Source organism: Lolium rigidum, chromosome 3 (assembly GCF_022539505.1).
Source record: "Lolium rigidum isolate FL_2022 chromosome 3, APGP_CSIRO_Lrig_0.1, whole genome shotgun sequence".
NCBI classification, from domain to species: Eukaryota; Viridiplantae; Streptophyta; class Magnoliopsida; order Poales; family Poaceae; genus Lolium; species Lolium rigidum.
This window is the reverse complement of record NC_061510.1, coordinates 359,254,777-359,274,915: the sequence shown is the minus strand read 5'-3', so window position 1 is coordinate 359,274,915 and position 20,139 is coordinate 359,254,777. Positions and strand designations below refer to the sequence as shown.

Sequence of the window (20,139 nt, the reverse complement as noted above, 5' to 3'; positions counted from 1 at the left end):
TGGATATAGGCTGATCTTCCCGGTATATATACAGGGTTAGCGTCCATCAAATCAAATCACACAAGAGGGAAGGAGTGGACGGTGAAAATTAGACTGAGGCGGACGAAACTCGCCTAGCTCTAACTGAACTATGACTAAAAGTTTCGTAGCACGCAAAAGATACTTTCCATATGAAGGGACGACTCAGACGAGTTCTTGTAGGAGTATGTATGTTGCTCTTCCCCATATAAATATATATATACAGGGTGGAGGAAGAGGGACATACGCTGGAAATTAGATCGAGGCGGACGAAACTCGCCGAGCTCTAAAATCAACCATGTCTAGGGAAAGTGCTGATAACTTCTGTACTATCCAGGCGTCGGTCCGTCAAGTGCTCTGCGGCGGAGCATTGGCAGCTCTGGGCTACACGGCGTGGAGGTACTACAAGTACACTACATGCCTCCGCACCTACGGTCGGGACCTGACGGCCTTGGCCAGCAAGGCTGATCCGGTGACTGGGCGTGACGATGAGATCGATCGTGTCATCCGCATCCTCTGTCGCCGGAGCAAGAACTGCGCCGGGCTCGTCGGGGACGCCGGAGTTGGCAAGACGGCCATCGCCGAGGGCCTCGCCCAACGCATCATCTCCGGAAAGGTCCCACCCAAGCTCGCCGGAGCGCGTGTCATCGAGCTCAACCTCGGGGCGCTGGTGGCCGGTACGATGTATGTTGGCATGTTCGAGGAGCGTATGGGGAACTTGATCAGCAACCTCGAGCGTTCACGCGGCAAGGTGATCTTGTTCATCGACGAGATGCACATGCTTCTTGGATCCGGATCCGCCTCAAACAGCCCCCACATGGACGTGGCCAACATGCTGAAGCCAGCTTTGGCTCGTGGCCATATCCGATGCCTCGGCGCCACCACTCACGATGAGTACTGCAAGTATATCGAGAAGGATCCTGCGCTGGAGCGGCGGTTCCAAAAGGTTTACGTCGGGGAGCCGAGCACGCAGTCCACCATTGCCATCCTCCAGGGCCTCAAACTCCGGTACCAAAAGCATTATGGCTTGGAAATTCTCGATGCTACAATTGACGCTGCCGTGCATCTCGCCGACCGCTATATCTCAGGTACTCGTACGCTCCATCGTTTTGATTCGAGACGGACCAAATTTTCTTGCTTCTGAGCTTATTTCATTGTTGTTGTTGTGTATATATGTTGTGTAGGTCGTCGGTTTCCTGATAAGGCAATTGATCTCATGGACGAGGCTTGCACCACAGTAGAGCACCTAGGAGGAGAAAACCCGGTTGTTGCGCCAGATCATGTTGCACAGGTAGGCATGTGTCCCCTCTATTATTTCAGCAGAAAGAATGTGCTTGTTTTTGAACTAGCTTTTTCATTTGACGAAGGTTGTGAGCGCATCGACCGGAATCCCTTTAACTACCCTTGATCAAGACGAGAATGTCAAGTTAATCAACTTAGCCGACAGACTGCACGAGGCCGTCAACTTAGTTGCGGATGCAGTGTTGCGTTCCAGGGTTGGCCTTCGCCAGGCTAACCAACCGATAGGCTCCTTCCTCTTTTTGGGATCCACCGGTGTTGGAAAAACAGAGCTTGCAAAAGCTCTCGCCGAACAACTATTTGGCAGTGAGAAGATGATGCTTCGCTTTGATATGTCCGAGTATGTTAGTCCTGAATCCGTGCTACGTCTCGTTGGAGCACCCCCAAGGTTTCATTTATATTATAATACGCATACCTTAATTTCAAGCATTATATTATCATATCGAAATATTTAATTTTACTTATATATGAATGTTTCTTTGGTAACATCATAAAGCTGCCATGGATATGAAGATGGCGGACAACTGACGGAGAAAGTTAGGAGACGCCCATATTGCGTTATCCTTTTCGATGAGGTGGAGAAGGCATATCCGTCGGTTTTGGATGTTTTTCTACAGCTCCTTGACGATGGTGTGTTGACTGATGGTAAAGGGCATAATGTTGATTTCAAGAATACAATTATCATTATGACTTCAAATGTTGGGGCAGAGCACCTAAATGTAGGAATGGTTGGAGAAAAGGCAATGGCTGATTCGCGAAACCTTCTCATGAAACAGGTTTGTGAATCACGGATAGTCTTAATTAAGAAGTAGCTGTCCATTGATTCATTTTAATACATATATATATTAATTTGTTGGTGCAGGTTCAAAAATGCTTCAAGCCCGAATTTCTCAACAGATTAAGTGAGATTGTAGTATTTGAGCCGCTTTCGCACCATCAAATGAAAGAGATCGTCAATATCCAAATGAAGAGTGCCCTTGCTACAATAGCTGGCAAGGGTATATCTCTGGTTCTTAGTGATGCCGTGTTGGATGTCATTTTGTCAGAATCACACAACCCAGTAAGTATTTTTTTTTTCATTTTGAACGTAATCATGCCATCTACCTTAAATAGTGATCATCGTTTTTATTGACCAAAAATTTCTTTCACAGTTCTACGGCGCAAGGCCCATAAAAAGGTGGATAGAAAAAAACATAATGACAACTATCTGCAAGATGCTAGTCAGTGGAGAAGCCAGTGAAGGATCAACAATCTCCATTGATTCTACCTGTGACAAGAAAGGGTTAAAATACCAATTGGAAAAGAAGAAAAATGTGAAGAATCCATGAAGTAGGAGATCTTCTCCGTAACTCTGGAGAACGACAACGATGGCTTGATCTTGGCCACGTTTACATGGAAGGAAAAGGAGGCGCAGCTTTGACTTGTTTTCTATTTTTTTTCTCGCACGCAGCATATATTGAGACCATACCATTTTCACTGCGCGAAACCGTTTTTGATTATTGTAGTCTTCCTTCAGGTGTCTTGTATATTATAATCAATACTCCTTCATGAAAGAATACAATACGTAGTATATGTATGCCTAACACGTAGTACCATTATATTATGGGCCAAATTTAAATCCAGTTGTCGGATCATTTTCTATTGGACAAGCCTTTGAAAGCTTAGGAAGGAGTTAGCACGTTCTTTGCTGGTCTTCTTTGCTTCATTAAGTTGCATGATGCCCATACATCAACACCTGGACATAAGGGGTGTTGTCCCGACACTTGGGTTGATCATATATAATGACAAAGCACGCAATCACCCAATAAAACGAGCCAGTTGATCGAGAGTGTGCATATTTTTTATTTACTCAACCAAGGAAATCAATCAACTAAAAACTGATCAGTCAAAATTCACCATGGGCAGAAAATATGCGCATTGGAGGTTAAAGCTCACCGTCACACAAAATCTTTCTACTGTACATATGTAGACTGTTTTTTCCTAAAATTCAAAAATGGTATTTTATAGTTTTAAAAAAATATGAACAAAAATTCTTGAGGTAGATAATGTTGTACTCTACAACTGTGAAAAAAAGCAATACAAAAGATTGAGGAGGAAGAGGCCCCTACCGTTGCCAGTCGTGCTCGGGGATGAGAGCCCGCCACCGCCATCTACCGTGTAGCCTTGACCGGCGGCATCCTTCAAAGGCGGTGGGGGAACGGGCGGTGGCTAGGGTACTGCTTGAGCCACTCCTCCTAGGAGCGACGTGGGGTCTACGATCTTCAAAACACACTCTGAAGTTGTCCAATATGATGGCATCATGGTGATTTAAATGAAATACGCCAAGGGCCTCGAAGAATTAATTCACTTGGCAACGACTTCTTACATAGTTTTGAGGCGCCTGTTTTTCTTTCTGCATTTTAGATTAATCTGAAAACTTAACAGTGGTCGATAAATAGTTGTACGAACGGAGCAAACTGCAATACATCAAATCTGTTATCCTGTGGCGATGACGAAGTTAGCAACAACCCAACGGAGGTGGCGTTTTGGCTCATAGGAGCAAATGCTCCTATTATACAAAATAATTAAAAAACAATTTTAAAAATGTCAAAAAATTCTGACATAAATTTTTTGTTCTACGTCGTGACATTCTATGTTAGTGCACAAGTTTTCATGGAGAAACAATATTTTATGTGGCGTGTACAAAAAAGACAAAAAAATGTCCTATACGTAGTCATGTTATAGCATCAAAATTTGTCTTTTTTACTAGAGCCACAAATTTTTATAGTTTTTCTTGAAAACTTGTGTACGAACATAAAATGTGTAGATGTACATAAAAAAAATTTAGTTTAGAATTTTTTGACACTTCGAAATGTAGATTCACACAATGGGAGCAAATGCTCCTATGAGCCAAAGTGAATATCCCCAACTCATTGTAGTATTCCACTGGAGATAGAAATCGGGATAGCAGTTCAGTTCTGCTGCAAGCATACAAGACCGATGACACGTCTCGATAGCACAGCTTGAGATCAAATGGATCTTTCTATTTGATCGACTCCACGGTGTATTATTGAAAAAAGAAGATCAAAGGGATCACAATTCCCGTTCATGGCCCATGGCTAAGCGCGGCTTTCCACTTGGCGGCGACATCCTCCAGCGCCTGGCGCGACGACCCTTCCGGCGACACAGCGCGCGCCGCCGCTTGCCGCAGTTCCTCAGCGCGGCGCCGCACGGCGCGCCCTTTACCCCCCTCCATGAGCTCCTTCACGGCGGCCTCAACCTCCTCGCGCGCCACGACGCCGCCGTCCTCCCGCGCGCGTGGTCGCAGCGCCACCCCGAGGCTCTCTTCCAGCAGGAACGCGTTCATCCTCTGCTCCGTGTGCAGCGGCCACGCGATCATCGGCACGCCGGCCACCGCGGCTTCCAGCGTGGAGTTCCAACCGCAGTGGGACACGAAGGCCGCCGTCGCCGGGTGGGACAGCACGCGCACCTGAGGCGCCCAGGCCGCCACAGCGAGGCCCCTTTCCTGGGTCCTCTGCACGAAACCCTGTGGAAGCCACGCCAGTGGGTCGTCGTCGTCGGCGCCAGCTCCGAAGGCCTGAGAGCGGCCATCCAGGCTCGGCATCCGCACCACCCACAGGAACCTGTGCCCGCTTGCCTCTAGCCCAGCGGCAAGCTCGGCCGTCTGCTCCACGGACAGAGTCCCGCCGCTACCGAACGAGACGAACACCACCGACCTCGCCGGCTGGCCGTCCAGCCATTCGAGCAAGGGCCACGCGCCAGCAGCAGCTTCCTCGTCGGATTCTGACCGGACCAGCGGCCCCACGGGGAACACCGGCGGGAACGCGCCTTGCTCCGCAACCTGCCTGAACGCTTCCACGGCGGCAGGTTCCATATCGCTGAAGCTGTTGGCCAAGAATCCATGGGCAAGGCGGTATCGCCGGCCTGCCGCGAGCAGCCGCGCGTAAACCGGCTCCTCGCTAGAACGATACCCCTCCGGCAGGTCTGCGCGGCGCAGTGACAATCCCCCGGGGATCTCGAGAGGATCCGTGATGGCTCGATATTCGCCAGGGGAAGCGCCCTCGTGGAGCTCCACCAGGCGGTGTACCAAGTAGAGATGGTTTATGTTGGTGGTGAAGAAGATGTAGGCGGGGACGCCGAGCTCGGCGGCGAGGGGCAGCGCTGTGGAGCAGAGGAAGTCCGGCACCAGCGCGGCGATCGGGGTGGTGGAGTTGATGGAGCGGAGCAGGGTGCGGAGGCTCGGGAGGGAGCGACGGATGAGCTCCACTAGCACGGTGGGACGGAGAGCATCAGCGGGGAGGTCGTCGATCTGGACGGCGGGGAGCGGGGCGATGGTGACGGCGGCGGGGAGGCTGCTGGGGAGGGTTTGCCGTTCGGAGAGGCTGTGGAAGGTGACGACCGTGGCCGAGAAGCCGTGGTGCTCGACGAGCCGCCGAGTGAGCTCGCACAGCGGTATGAGGTGGCCGGCGTCGGGGCTGGCCAGCAGCACGACGTGAGGCCGCGCCGTGGGCGGCGCTGGCGCGGAGCCGGCACTCTTCAACGACTCCATTATTTGGCTAGCATCACTGGTACCGCGCACCGGGGGCAAGACGTACGTGGCCGGTTGTTATACGATCGTCCTCAGCAGATGTTCCAATGATGCTACTTCGTACCAGAATAACTTTAAAAAAGAATCATTTGGTCAATGTATTACGTACGCAGCTACACATCGTCAGGTGGGAGCTTTTAGTCGTGGCAGTCAAAATCACCAGGATCTTCGACAATCGACATCATACTTGTCATATCCTGCAAGAACTCTTGCTGAGCGGCGTTTAACATTTGGGTCGAGGATTTATTCTCCAGACTGAGATTTACAACTTTCGCGAAGTTCAACAAATTTCTTCACGAACCAAGCAAAATTCGCAGACCGTTCACTGAAATTTTTATGAACTGTCTTGACCGGAACTGCCAAAACACCGTTTAGAAGCATATAATATATACCATCCATAGTTTTCAAACAGCTAAGAGCATCTCCACCCACACGTCTAATAATGACCTCAATAGCCCTACGGGGTTGCCGACTAAAATCAGACTCTCATCGGTGTCCCCCAAAAGTGACCGGCACATTATGGATCTTGATAGAATAGCCGTCGGCTCCACGCCGGTCCTTACGCGCAAGGGTTGGGGTGTGAGTGTCGGCACTCCAGTCCACGTAGGACTTCGCTCGCGGGACCCTCCTGGCAGCCGCACGCGTCCATTCCGCACCTCCTCCGCCCCTCCTGATCCGAATCAACCTCATGGTTCACCATCGCCGCCCGCGCTCTCCCGCGAAATGAACCAGTGGATGATGACCATCAATTTGATCATCAAGAACCATTTGCCGAACTTGATTAGGTACCTGCTGAGTTTGCTGCTTTTCTCGCCATACACCAAGCAAACCGAGATACACCATACTCGAATGATCTAGTTGAGCATTTGTTAGAGAGGAGAGGAAACACGACATAATTCGTGAAACAATTTTAATTGCAATTTATTTGAATTATTGTATGAATAATTGTTTAGATTATTTTGTGAAACTGTTTATGCGTAAAGTTTGAATTGTTGTTTAAAACTATGAAAAATATTGTAATTTGATTAAAAGAGAAAAAACCAAAAACGAATTTGAGGCCAACCGTATTGGTTTCGCCGGTGTGGTACGACCTTCACTATATCAAGGGAGCTAGTGCCGGCTCCTCCAATAACGTTGTGTCAGCACTGCTGCCGATGTCCATTTGAAACGCGCCGGTGGAGATGTTCTAAGATGCATATTCTGTTTTGCGGAATTCATGTTAATATATTTAACCAGGATTCTCAATCGAGGAGTGACTTTATCATTTGTCATCTTTTTTTTTGATAAAGAGAATATATTAATATCGTGAAGATAATAATTACACCCAACCTCTGAAACAACGAAAAATCGTAGAGACATTACGGATGCACACAACCCTACTATGAAAAAGAAAATGTAAAAGAAAGAAAAAAGACCCCATTACGGTAATTACAACCTTATAGCAGCAACACAAATTAATACCAAGACATCAACCCATGCTCTCAAAACAATGTCTTTAATAAGGTTATTGCCAAGTACAACCAATTAAGATCAGAGCTTAGATTTTCACCCTGGAGCAAGTCCGTCCTCTCAAAAAAAAAAAATCTTCAACAAGGTCATTGTCAGGCATAACCACTTAAGGCTAGACCCCTTGAAAGATAAGACTATGTACTTTTCCAGTGATGCCATCCCGCTAGCTGATGTCACTGCTACAAGTCAAGAAATACCAAGCAAAGTCCTCACCACCCCGAAGACACGCCGCCATTACTAGACCTCGGACCTCAGCCGCTATGACATCCTGCGCCACTGCCTTCCCCATGAAAATCGAAACACCGACATTTCCCTTGTTCTTCCCGAACCTCGACAAAGCTCTAATTAGCGGAGCTTAGAAGAAGGTTCCCTGGTATGGTTGTACTATCATACTCTGGTTCCATCGAGTTTATGGTTTGGTAGTTGGGGTTCTGCCCTCCACGTGGCGATGGCGTTGGCCTTTGCTGGAATTTTTGGAGCTTGAACAACTTATTCACCATCAATGTATTGCCGTCTCTACCGTCAAATGTACCACGTACCCGTTAGTATGATCTGTAGGAGGCCAATGCCGCCAAGTGGAGCTCATGAACCTAGCGTGTGAATTACATGATCAAGTATCCCCGAACCCAGTCAATTAGGTCAAGTATCATCGAACACGATATATCAGTTCGAGCTATAGTATCAACCACTTTCAAAATTCACCTAGCAACGATTTTTATTACTCCCTCTGGTTCTGGTTCAAACTAATTGCCCATAAATAGATGTATCTCGGAGTACCTAGTTTTGGCACATCACAACAAATTTTGGTAACCCACTTATCTGTTTTTCTTTATGTGTTCCAGGTAAATTTGAATAGTTACAGTGTTGGGTAAAGAAGTGTAAGACCAGAGCAAACAGTACATCAAACCACTAGAGGAGCAGGTGAGATGAAATACCCCATCTGTCCAACGAAAGTTGTATCTAGTATATAGATACATCTTTTTCGATAAAAGAAATATATTAATATCAAAAGATACCAATTACACCTAGTCTCTGCAACAAAGCAACACCCTAGTGGCAGTACGGATGCACACAGCAAAAAAAAGCTAAGAAATCAAAGTCCCGCTACAGCATTCCAGACATAGCAACAATAATACAACCACCACCGTGACAACACCTGAAATACAGACTCTCCAAAAGTGACGCCTCCAAGAAGGGAACGGTGCACCAGCGCCGTCATCGCCCGACCAAAGGTCTTAGGTTTTCACCCTGAAGATAATACCCGCTCTCAAAACAATACGTCCAACAAGGTCATTGCAGGGCACAACCAGTTAAGGCCAGACCTTGGGTTTTCACCCTGAAAGGTAGGACTCTAAACTTCACCTGTGCTGCTGATGCGTGTAGCTGACACGTTCGTTGGGAACCCCAAGAGGAAGGTGTGATGCGCACAGCGGCAAGTTTCCCTCAGTAAGAAACCAAGGTTTAATCGAACCAGTAGGAGTCAAGAAGCACGTTGAAGGTTGATGGCGACGGGATGTAGTGCGGCGCAACACCGGAGATTCCGGCGCCAACGTGGAACCTGCACAACACAACCAAAGTACTTTGCCCCAACGAAACAGGTGAGGTTGTCAATCTCACCGGCTTGTCTGTAACAAAGGATTAACCGTATTGTGTGGATGATGATTGTTTGCAAGAAAACGAGTAAAGAACAAGTATTGCAGCGAGATTTGTATTTCGAGTATAAAAGAATGGACCGGGGTCCACAGTTCACTAGAGGTGTCTCTCCCATAAGATAAAAGCATGTTGGGTGAACAAATTACAGTCGGACAATTGACAAATAGAGAGAGCATAACAATGCACATACATGTCATGATAAATATAGTGAGATTTAATTGGGCATTACGACAAAGTACATAGACCGCCATCCAGCATGCATCTATGCCTAAAAAGTCCACCTTCGAGGTTATCATCCGAACCCCTTCCAGTATTAAGTTGCAAAACAACGGACAATTGCATTAAGTATGGTGCGTAATGTAATCAACAACTACATCCTTAGACATAGCATCAATGTTTTATCCCTAGTGGCAACGACACATCCACAACCTTAGAACTTTCCGTCACTTCGTCCCGGATATCAATTGAGGCATGAACCCACTATCGAGCATAAATACTCCCTCTTGGAGTTAAGAGCAAAAACTTGGCCGAGCCTCTACTAATAACGGAGAGCATGCAAGATCATAAACAACACATAGGTAATAACTTGATAATTAACATAACATAGTATTCTCTATCCATCGGATCCCGACAAACACAACATATAGTATTACGGATAGATGATCTTGATCATGTTAGGCAGCTCACAAGATCCAACAATGAAGCACAATGAGGAGAAGACAACCATCTAGCTACTGCTATGGACCCATAGTCCGGGGGTGAACTACTCACTCGTCACTCCGGAGGCGACCATGGCGGTGAAGAGTCCTCCGGGAGATGAATCCCCTCTCCGGCGGGGTGCCGGAGGAGAGCTCCAGAATCCCCCGAGATGGGATTGGCGGCGGCGGCGTCTCGGGAAGGTTTTCCGTATCGTGGCTCTCGGTATCGGGGGGTTCGCGACGGAGGCTTTAAGTAGGCGGAAGGGCAACGCGGGTGGCCACACGAGGGCCCCACACCACAGGTCGGCGCGGCCGGGGCACGGGCCGCGCCGCCCTAGTGTGGCGGCGCCTCGTGGCCCCACTTCGACTCCTCTTCGGTCTTCCGGAAGCTTCGTGGAAAAATAGGACCCCGGGCGTTGATTTCGTCCAATTCCGAGAATATTTCGTTACTAGGATTTCGAAACCAAAAACAGCGAGAAAACGACAGAACTGGTCTTCGGCATCTTGTTAATAGGTTAGTTCCGGAAAATGCACGAATATGACATAAAGTGTGCATAAAACATGTAGATATCATCAATAATGTGGCATGGAACATAAGAAATTATCGATACGTCGGAGACGTATCAGCATCCCCAAGCTTAGTTCTGCTCGTCCCGAGCAGGTAAAAGGATAAGATAATTTCTGAAGTGACATGCCATCATAACCTTGATCATACTATTTGTAAACATATGTAATGAATGCAGCGATCAAAACAATGGTAATGACATGAGTAAACAAGTGAATCATAAAGCAAAGACTTTTCATGAATAGTACTTCAAGACAAGCATCAATAAGTCTTGCATAAGAGTTAACTCATAAAGGAATAAATCAAAGTAAAGGTATTGAAGCAACACAAAGGAAGATTAATTTTCAGCGGTTGCTTTCAACTTGTAACATGTATATCTCATGGATAATTGTCAACATAGAGTAATATAACAAGTGCAATATGCAAGTATGTAGGAATCAATGCACAGTTCACACAAGTGTTTGCTTCTTGAGGTGGAGAGAGATAGGTGAACTGACTCAACATAAAAGTAAAAAGAATGGTCCTTCAAAGAGGAAAGCATCGATTGCTATATTTGTGCTTGAGCTTTTATTTTGAAAACATGAAACAATTTTGTCAACGGTAGTAATAAAGCATATGAGTTATGTAAATTATATCCTTCAAGTTGCAAGCCTCATGCATAGTATACTAATAGTGCCCGCACCTTGTCCTAATTAGCTTGGACTACTGGATCATCGCAATACACATGTTTTAACCAAGTGTCACAATGGGGTACCTCCATGCCGCCTCGTACAAAGGTCTAAGGAGAAAGCTCGCATTTTGGATTTCTCGCTTTTGATTATTCTCAACTTAGACATCCATACCGGGACAACATGGACAACAGATAATGGACTCCTCTTTAATGCATAAGCATGTGGCAACAATTATTATTCTCATATGAGATTGAGGATATATATATGTCCAAAACTGAAACTTCCACCATGAATCATGGCTTTAGTTAGCGGCCCAATGTTCTTCTCTAACAATATGCATGCTCCAACCATTAAGGTGGTAGATCTCTCTTACTTCAGACAAGACGGACATGCATAGCAACTCACATGATATTCAACAAAGAATAGTTGATGGCGTCCCCGAAACATGGTTATCGCACAACAAGCAACTTAATAAGAGATAAAGTGCATAAGTACATATTCAATACCACAATAGTTTTTAAGCTATTTGTCCCATGAGCTATATATTGCAAAGGTGAATGATGGAATTTTAAAGGTAGCACTCAAGCAATTTACTTTGGAATGGCGGATAAATACCATGTAGTAGGTAGGTATGGTGGACACAAATGGCATAGTGGTTGGCTCAAGGATTTTGGATGCATGAGAAGTATTCCCTCTCGATACAAGGTTTAGGCTAGCAAGGTTATTTGAAACAAACACAAGGATGAACGGTGCAGCAAAACTCACATAAAAGACATATTGTAAACATTATAAGACTCTACACCGTCTTCCTTGTTGTTCAAAACTCAATACTAGATATTATCTAGACTCTAGAGAAATCAAATATGCAAACCAAATTAGCGAGCTCTAGGTGTTTCTTCATTAATGGGTGCAAAGTATATGATGCAAGAGCTTAAACATGAGCACAACAATTGCCAAGTATCAAATTATCCAAGACATTTTAGAATTACTACATGTAGTATTTTCCAATTCCAACCATATAACAATTTAACGAAGAAGAAACTTCGCCATGAATACTATGAGTAAAGCCTAAGGACATACTTGTCCATATGCTACAGCGGAGCGTGTCTCTCTCCCATACAGTGAATGCTAGGATCCATTTTATTCAAACAAAACAAAAAAAAAACAAACCGACGCTCCAAGCAAAGAACATAAGATGTGACGGAATAAAAATATAGTTTCAGGGGAGGAACCTGATAATGTTGTCGATGAAGAAGGGGATGCCTTGGGCATCCCCAAGCTTAGACGCTTGAGTCTTCTTAGAATATGCAGGGGTGAACCACCGGGGCATCCCCAAGCTTAGAGCTTTCACTCTCCTTGATCATATTGTATCATACTCCTCTCTTGATCCTTGAAAACTTCCTCCACACCAAACTCGAAACAACTCATTAGAGGGTTAGTGGACAATAAAAATTAACATGTTCAGAGGTGACACAATCATTCTTAACACTTCTGGACATTGCATAAAGCTACTGGACATTAATGGATCAAAGAAATTAATCCAACATAGCAAAAGAGGCAATGCGAAATAAAAGGCAGAATCTGTCAAAACAGAACAGTCCGTAAAGATGGATTTTATTGAGGCACCAGACTTGCTCAAATGAAAATGCCCAAATTGAATGAAAGTTGCGTACATATCTGAGGATCACTCACGTAAATTGGCTTAATTTTCTGAGTTACCTACAGAGAATTAGACCCAGATTCGTGACAGCAAAGAAATCTGTTTCTGCGCAGTAATCCAAATCTAGTACTTACTTTACTATCAAAGACTTTACTTGGCACAACAAAACATAAAACTAAGATAAGGAGAGGTTGCTACAGTAGTAAACAACTTCCAAGACTCAAATATAAAACAAAAATACTGTAGTAAAAACATGGGTTGTCTCCCATAAGCGCTTTTCTTTAACGCCTTTCAGCTAGGCGCAGAAAGTGTATATCAAGTATTATCAAAGGGTGATGCATCTACAGCGGGGTTTGGAGTTTTCTCAACCATGCATAGTATATTGGATACATAAGTTTCAGCGTCTCCCTTTTCATTAGTCTTAGGCTTGCTACTCTCATCGAACAAATTTTCAGGAACAAGCCAAGCATAGTTATTTTCTAGTGCATCATTCATAGCTAGGAGTTTACATGGTATTGGTGCTTTGATCTCCCCACCATCATTAATATTATTAGTGTACCTTATTCTATCCATGTCCATTTTTTCAAGGAGACCAACAAAATTAGTATGAGAACCAAGCATATTAAATTTAGCAAAGACCTTTCTAGCCTCTCTTGCTAGACCACCAAATTCTCTAAGAAGGGTTTCTAAAACAAAATCTTTCTTTTCCCCTTCTTCCATATCACCAAGTGTAAGAAACATATGTTGGATTATAGGATTGAGATTAACAAATTTAGTTTCCAACATGCGAACTAAAGCAGCCAGCAGCAATTTCATAAGTAGGAGCAAGTTCTACCAAGTGTCTATCTTCAAAATCTTCAACGGTACTAACATGATTGAAAAATTCTTCTATATTATTTCTCCCAACTATAGACCCGCGTCCTACCGGTATGTCTTTTGTGGTAAAATTAAAAGGAAACATGATGAATCAAGTAAAGTAAATGCAAGTAACTAATTTTTTTGTGTTTTTGATATAGCAAACAAGATAGTAAATAAAGTAAAGCTAGCAACTAATTTTTTTGTGTTTTGATATAATGCAGCAAACAAAGTAGTAAATAAAATAAAGCAAGACAAAAACAAAGTAAAGAGATTGGGAAGTGGAGACTCCCCTTGCAGCGTGTCTTGATCTCCCCGGCAACGGCGCCGGAAATTTGCTTGATGCGTGTAGGCGACACGTCCGTTGGGAACCCCAAGAGGAAGGTGTGATGCGCACAGCGGCAAGTTTCCCTCGAGTAAGAAACCAAGGTTTAATCGAACCAGTAGGAGTCAAGAAGCACGTTGAAGGTTGATGGCGACGGGATGTAGTGCGGCGCAACACCAGAGATTCCGGCGCCAACGTGGAACCTGCACAACACAACCAAAGTACTTTGCCCCAACGAAACGAGTGAGGTTGTCAATCTCACCGGCTTGCTGTAACAAAGGATTAACCGTATTGTGTGGATGATGATTGTTTGCAAGAAAACGAGTAAAGAACAAGTATTGCAGTAAGATTTGTATTTCAGTATAAAAGAATGGACCGGGGTCCACGGTTCACTAGAGGTGTCTCTCCCATAAGATAAAAGCATGTTGGGTGAACAAATTACAGTCGGGCAATTGACAAATAGAGAGAGCATAACAATGCACATACATGTCATGATAAATATAGTGAGATTTAATTGGGCATTACGACAAAGTACATAGACCGCCATCCAGCATGCATCTATGCCTAGAAAGTCCACCTTCAGGTTATCATCCGAACCCCTTCCAGGTATTAAGTTGCAAAACAACGAGACAATTGCATTAAGTATGGTGCGTAATGTAATCAACAACTACATCCTTAGACATAGCATCAATGTTTTATCCCTAGTGGCAACAAGCACATCCACAACCTTAGAACTTTCTCGTCACATGTCCCGAGATATCAATGGAGGCATGAACCCACTATCGAGCATAAATACTCCCTCTTGGAGTTAAGAGCAAAAACTTGTCCGGAGCCTCTACTAATAACGGAGAGCATGCAAGATCATAAACAACACATAGGTAATAACTTGATAATTAACATAACATAGTATTCTCTATCCATCGGATCCCGACAAACACAACATATAGTATTACGGATAGATGATCTTGATCATGTTAGGCAGCTCACAAGATCCAACAATGAAGCACAATGAGGAGAAGACAACCATCTAGCTACTGCTATGGACCCATAGTCCAGGGGTGAACTACTCACTCGTCACTCCGGAGGCGACCATGGCGGTGAAGAGTCCTCCGGGAGATGAATCCCCTCTCCGGCGGGATGCCGGAGGAGATCTCCAGAATCCCCCGAGATGGGATTGGCGGCGGCGTCTCTGGAAGGTTTTCCGTATCGTGGCTCTCGGTACTGGGGGTTTCGCGACGGAGGCTTTAAGTAGGCGGAAGGGCAACGCGGGGGCCACACGAGGGCCCCACACCACAGGTCGGCGCGGCCAGGGCCTGGGCCGCGCCGCCCTAGTGTGGCGGCGCCTCGTGGCCCCACTTCGACTCCTCTTCGGTCTTCTGGAAGCTTCGTGGCAAAATAGGACCCTGGACGTTGATTTCGTCCAATTCCGAGAATATTTCGTTACTAGGATTTCTGAAACCAAAAACAGCAGAAAACAGCAACTGGCTCTTCGGCATCTTGTTAATAGGTTAGTTCCAGAAAATGCACGAATATGACATAAAGTGTGCATAAAACATGTAGATATCATCAATAATGTGGCATGGAACATAAGAAATTATCGATACGTCGGAGACGTATCAGCTGCCGCCCCCACTTGCATACTGCTGATGCGGAGCCCGAAACGCCAAGCAAGTCCCTCAATATCGCGGAGCCCTCCTTTAGCTAGTCCACCAATCCGACCATCATGATATTTCTTCTTCTGACTTCACCATGGACCAAAAAATCACTTGATGTCAACACAGAATTGAGCTTCGCGCCGCTCCCTCCGGAACCAAACAGTCGGAATAAAAATATGGGCGCGCGCGACCGAATACCACCCAATCCAGCAAACTCCAGGGAAAAGATGCACTATTCCATTCGCCGGCGGAGTTTTCCGGAACTCATCTCTCCAGTCAGATCAAGGCAAACTGACCTCCGGTAGGTCATCATCTTCGCTTGCGAGAAACCCGAGGACCGCCACCAAAACAAAGCAAGACTAGCAGCCCCCACACCGCCAGCCACTCCTGCTGGATCACCAGGGAAGAAGAAGGAGGCGCAGATCATGCGTACCACCGCCAAACCACCGCCGGGGGCGAAGGCCGCCACCGTTCCACCCACTCCTCCATGGCTACCGGCGAAGTGCATCAGGCCCCGGCCAAGCCGCCGTACCGCTCGGCGTCCTCAACCGGCGCGTCATCACCTCCCATGATGCGCCGCCGCGGAAGCCCTCTCTTCCCCATCGCCGTTCGACGGAAGGGGCGCCGCCACCGCCACCGAAGCCGGCAGCAGCGGCGGCATGAGGGGCGACTGCTAGGGTTGGGGGCGGGATTCTCCGCCGCCGCCCGGGAGGGGGGCGGGAGAGGAGGTAGGGTTGGAGACTAGAGTTTGATCCCATATATAGATACATCTAAATTTTGATAAATTTTAGATTAATTTTACGGGATGGAGACGGAGAATACGGTAATTGGAGGATTACTCTCCGATGAAGTCAATGTAGCAACAGTGCAACCCTACTGTAACACTCCACTCCATTGAAGGAGCAGGTGAGTTCTGCTCCAAGCAACAAGCATAGAAGACTGATGGCCGTGCTAACAGGAAACTAATGAGCAAAAGTAGCAGCACGAGATAGATGAAATGGTGCAGCTGATCACAATTCCCGGTCGTGCCACGTCGATCACATATACCCTCTAAGCGCCGCTTTCCACTTGGCGGCGACATCCTCTAGCGCCCGGCGCGACGACCCTTCCGGCGACACAGCGCGCGCCGCCGCTTGCTGCAGTTCCTCAGCGCGGCGCCGCACGGCGCGTCCTTTCTCCCCCTCCATGAGCTCCTTCACGGCGGCCGCAACCTCCTCGCGCGCCACGACGCCGCCGTCCTCCCGCGCGCGTGGTCGCAGCGCCACCCCGAGGCTCTCTTCCAGCAGGAGCGCGTTCATCCTCTGTTCCGTGTGCAGCGGCCACGCGACCATCGGCACGCCGGCCACCGCGTCCTCCAGCGTGGAGTTCCACCCGCAGTGCGTCACGAAGGCCGCCGTCGCCGGGTGGGACAGCACGCGCACCTGAGGCGCCCAGCCCGCGACCGCGAGGCCCCTGCCCTCGACCCTTTGCTGGAAGCCCTCGGGAAGCCACGCCAGTGGGTCGTCGTCGTCGCCGCCGGCCCCGAAGGCCTGAGCGCGGCCATCCAGGCTCGGCATTCGCACCACCCACAGGAACCTGTGCCCGCTCGCCTCTAGCCCCGCGGCGAGCTCGGTCGTCTGCTCCACGGAAAGCGCCCCGCCGCTTCCGAACGAGACGTACACCACGGACCTCGCCGGCTGGCGGTCCAGCCACTCTAGCAAAGGCGACGCGCCTCCAGCAGCTTCCTCATCGGAGTTTGACCGGACTAGCGGCCCCACAGGGAACACCGGCGGGAACGCGCCTCGGTCCGCCACCTGTTTGAACGCTTCCACGGTGGCAGGTTCCATCTCGTCAAAGGTGTTCGCCAAGAAGCCGTCGGCGAGGAGGTATTGCCGGCATGCCTCTACCACTCCCGCGTAAACCGGATCCTTACTAGAACGATAGCCGTCCGGAAGGTCGGCGCGGGGCAGCGACAATCCCCCGGGGATCTCGAAAGGCTCCGGGAGGTCGCGGTATTCGCCAGGGAGAGCGCCGTCGTGGAGCTCCACCAGGCCGTGCATCAGGTAAAGAAGCGTCACGTTGCTGGCGAAGAAGATATAGGCCGGAACGCCTAGCTCGGCGGCGAGGGGCAGCGCCGGGAAGCAGAGGAAGTCCGGCACCAGTGCGGCGAGCCGGGAGGTCGTCGATCCGGAGCTGATGGAGCGGAGCAGGGTGCGGAGGCTCGGTAGGGAGCGGTGGATGATCTCCACGAGGACGACGGGTCGGAGAGCATCAGCGGGGAGGTCGTCGATCTTGACGGCGGGGAGCGCGGCGATGGTGACGGAGGCGGGGAGGCTGTTGGGGAGGGTTTGTGGGTCGGAAAGGCTGTGGAAGGTGACGATCGTGGCCGCGAAGGCATGGTGTTCGACGAGCCGCCGAGCAAGCTCGCACAGCGGTATGAGGTGGCCGGCGTCGGGGCTGGCCAGCAGTACGACGTGTGGCCGCACCGTCGACAGCGCTAGGGCGGAGCCGGCACTGATCAATGACTCCATCACTTGCGTAGCTGCTGCAATGGTACCCGGGGCAAAGACATGGCTGGTTGTTATCTTGTCAGCTTCTTGTGTAAAACATGTGACCATGACTGAAGCTACTCCATACCAAAATAAAAGTTAGAACCAAACATTCCGCCAATGCCTTTGTGAGTGGACACTGATTGCTGAGAGAAATAAAGACACCAATTTTGGCCGTCGTAGTCAAAAGCACCAGGATCTTCCTGTGATTCTGTCCAATAATCCTAGACCTACGGACTGACGTGCAGCGAATGTATTGGTTGAGTTTTTATTCTCTCCGTGAAAGCCGGGTCACGTTTTAAGAGCAATTCCAATAGTGTAGCCAGCTGCTGGCTATAAGCCAAGTATCATGTCATCTATAGCCAACATAGAGCCAACACATACAATAGTGAGCTATAAGAGCAAGTACAATAGAGTCTAGTCAGCTGACTATAAGACATTAAATAATATATTTTAGGTGAGTTGGAGGAGAGAGAAGAGGAGAGAGAAGGGAGGTGGGCTACTATGCAATAGCCAGCTCTTGCACGTGCTCCTAGAGCACTCTGTGAGAGTGAAAGGTGGGCCATATATTAGTAAAGTACTACATTCTTATAGCCAACTATTGTACATGTTAGCTATATGATGACTACAAATGATATGACATCTTGTTATAGCCAACAGTTGGCTATACTATTGGAATTGCTCTAAAAATGTAAAACTTTATCAATGTATGGTCCACCTTTCATTCTCACAAAGTGCCTAAGAGCACGTGCTAGAGCTGGCTCTTGCATAAGAGCCCACTCTTCTTCTCTCTCCTCCTCTCTCTCCTCCAACTAAGCAATAATATACTATTTTAATCCTTATAGCCAGCTGACTAGGACTTATTGTACTTGCTCTAATTGTGTAGCCTGCCTGGTGCGGTCCGTAAGAAAATTCCGTAGCTGTTTTCGTAGATGTAGCATTGCTCGATTCTGTCCGTGTGTCTTCCACAGAACGACACCTGTCATAGTCCGCAAGAACTATTATGAGCAGTGTTTAAGGGCATCTCCAAAGACGTGATGCAAACGAACATTGAGCGACCGTTTGCGTTCGGCGGGCATAAAACTGCATAGGGGCATGCTCTAGCGGGGCGACGCTAAGTGATTGGACCGTCCAAGGCGACGCAAACCTGGCCCAAATATGCGCATCAGATTATTGTGTGAAACTGTTTATGTTTGCATTGTTGTTTAAAACTATAAAAAAATATTGTAATTTGATTAAAAGAGAAAAACCAAAAAAAAATTGAGGCCAACCGTATTGGTTTCGCCAGTGTGGGACGACCTTCACTATATCAAGGGAGCTAGTGCTGGCTCCTCCAATAACGTTGTGTCAGCACCGCTGCCGATGTCTATTTGAAACGCGCCGGTGGAGATGCTCTAAGATGCATCTTCTATTTTGCGGAATTCATGTTAATATATTTAACCAGGATTCTCAATCGAGGAGTGACTTTATCATTTGTCATCTTTTTTTACATATAGAATATATTAATATCATGGAGAAAATAATTACACCCAACCTCTGAAATCACGAAAAATCGTAGAGACATTAGGGATGCACACAACCCTACTACGAAAAAGAAAATGTAAAATAAAGAAAAAAGACCCCAGTACGGTGATTACAACCTTATAGCAGCAACACAAACTAATACCAAAACATCAACCGAAACCCACTCTCTCAAAACAATATCTTTAACAAAGTCATTGCCAAGTACAACCAATTAAGATCAGACCTTAGATTTTCACCCTGGAGCAAGTCCATCCTCTCAAAAAAAAAAATCTTCAACAAGGTAATTGCCAGACATAACCACTTAAGGCTAGACCCCTTGAAAGATAAGACTATGTACTTTTCCATTGATGCTATCCCGCTAGCTGATGTCACTGCTACAAGTCAAGAAATACCAAGCAAAGTCCTCATCACCCTGAAGACACGCCGCCATTACTAGACCTCGGACCTCAGCCGCTATGACATCCTGCGCCACTGCCTTCCCCATGGAAATCGAAACACCGACATTTCCCTTGTTCTTCCCCAACCTCGGCAAAGCTCTAATTAGCGGAGCTTAGAAGAAGGTGCCCTGGTATGGTTGTACTATCATACTCT

The 20,139-nt window shown here is 47.3% G+C and overlaps 3 protein-coding genes across 3 annotated transcripts; 1 reads left to right on the top strand and 2 right to left on the bottom strand.

Annotated features, from left to right (window-relative positions):
- Positions 1-316: 316 nt before the first annotated feature.
- Positions 317-2,645, top strand: LOC124697294 (chaperone protein ClpB1-like). The gene is made up of 6 exons (XM_047229906.1): positions 317-1,106; positions 1,203-1,309; positions 1,386-1,705; positions 1,814-2,093; positions 2,180-2,377; positions 2,469-2,645. The coding sequence occupies exons 1-6, from the start codon at positions 317-319 to the stop codon at positions 2,643-2,645; spliced, it is 1,872 nt and encodes a 623-aa protein (XP_047085862.1).
- Positions 2,646-4,402: 1,757 nt separating this feature from the next.
- LOC124697292 (hydroquinone glucosyltransferase-like) lies at positions 4,403-5,866 on the bottom strand. The gene has a single exon (XM_047229905.1). It carries the CDS (start codon positions 5,864-5,866, stop codon positions 4,403-4,405), a length of 1,464 nt encoding a protein of 487 aa, XP_047085861.1.
- Positions 5,867-16,362: 10,496 nt separating this feature from the next.
- LOC124700403 (hydroquinone glucosyltransferase-like) lies at positions 16,363-18,006 on the bottom strand. The gene has a single exon (XM_047232533.1). It carries the CDS (start codon positions 18,004-18,006, stop codon positions 16,534-16,536), a length of 1,473 nt encoding a protein of 490 aa, XP_047088489.1. The 3' UTR covers positions 16,363-16,533.
- Between the last annotated feature and the right edge of the window lie 2,133 nt (positions 18,007-20,139).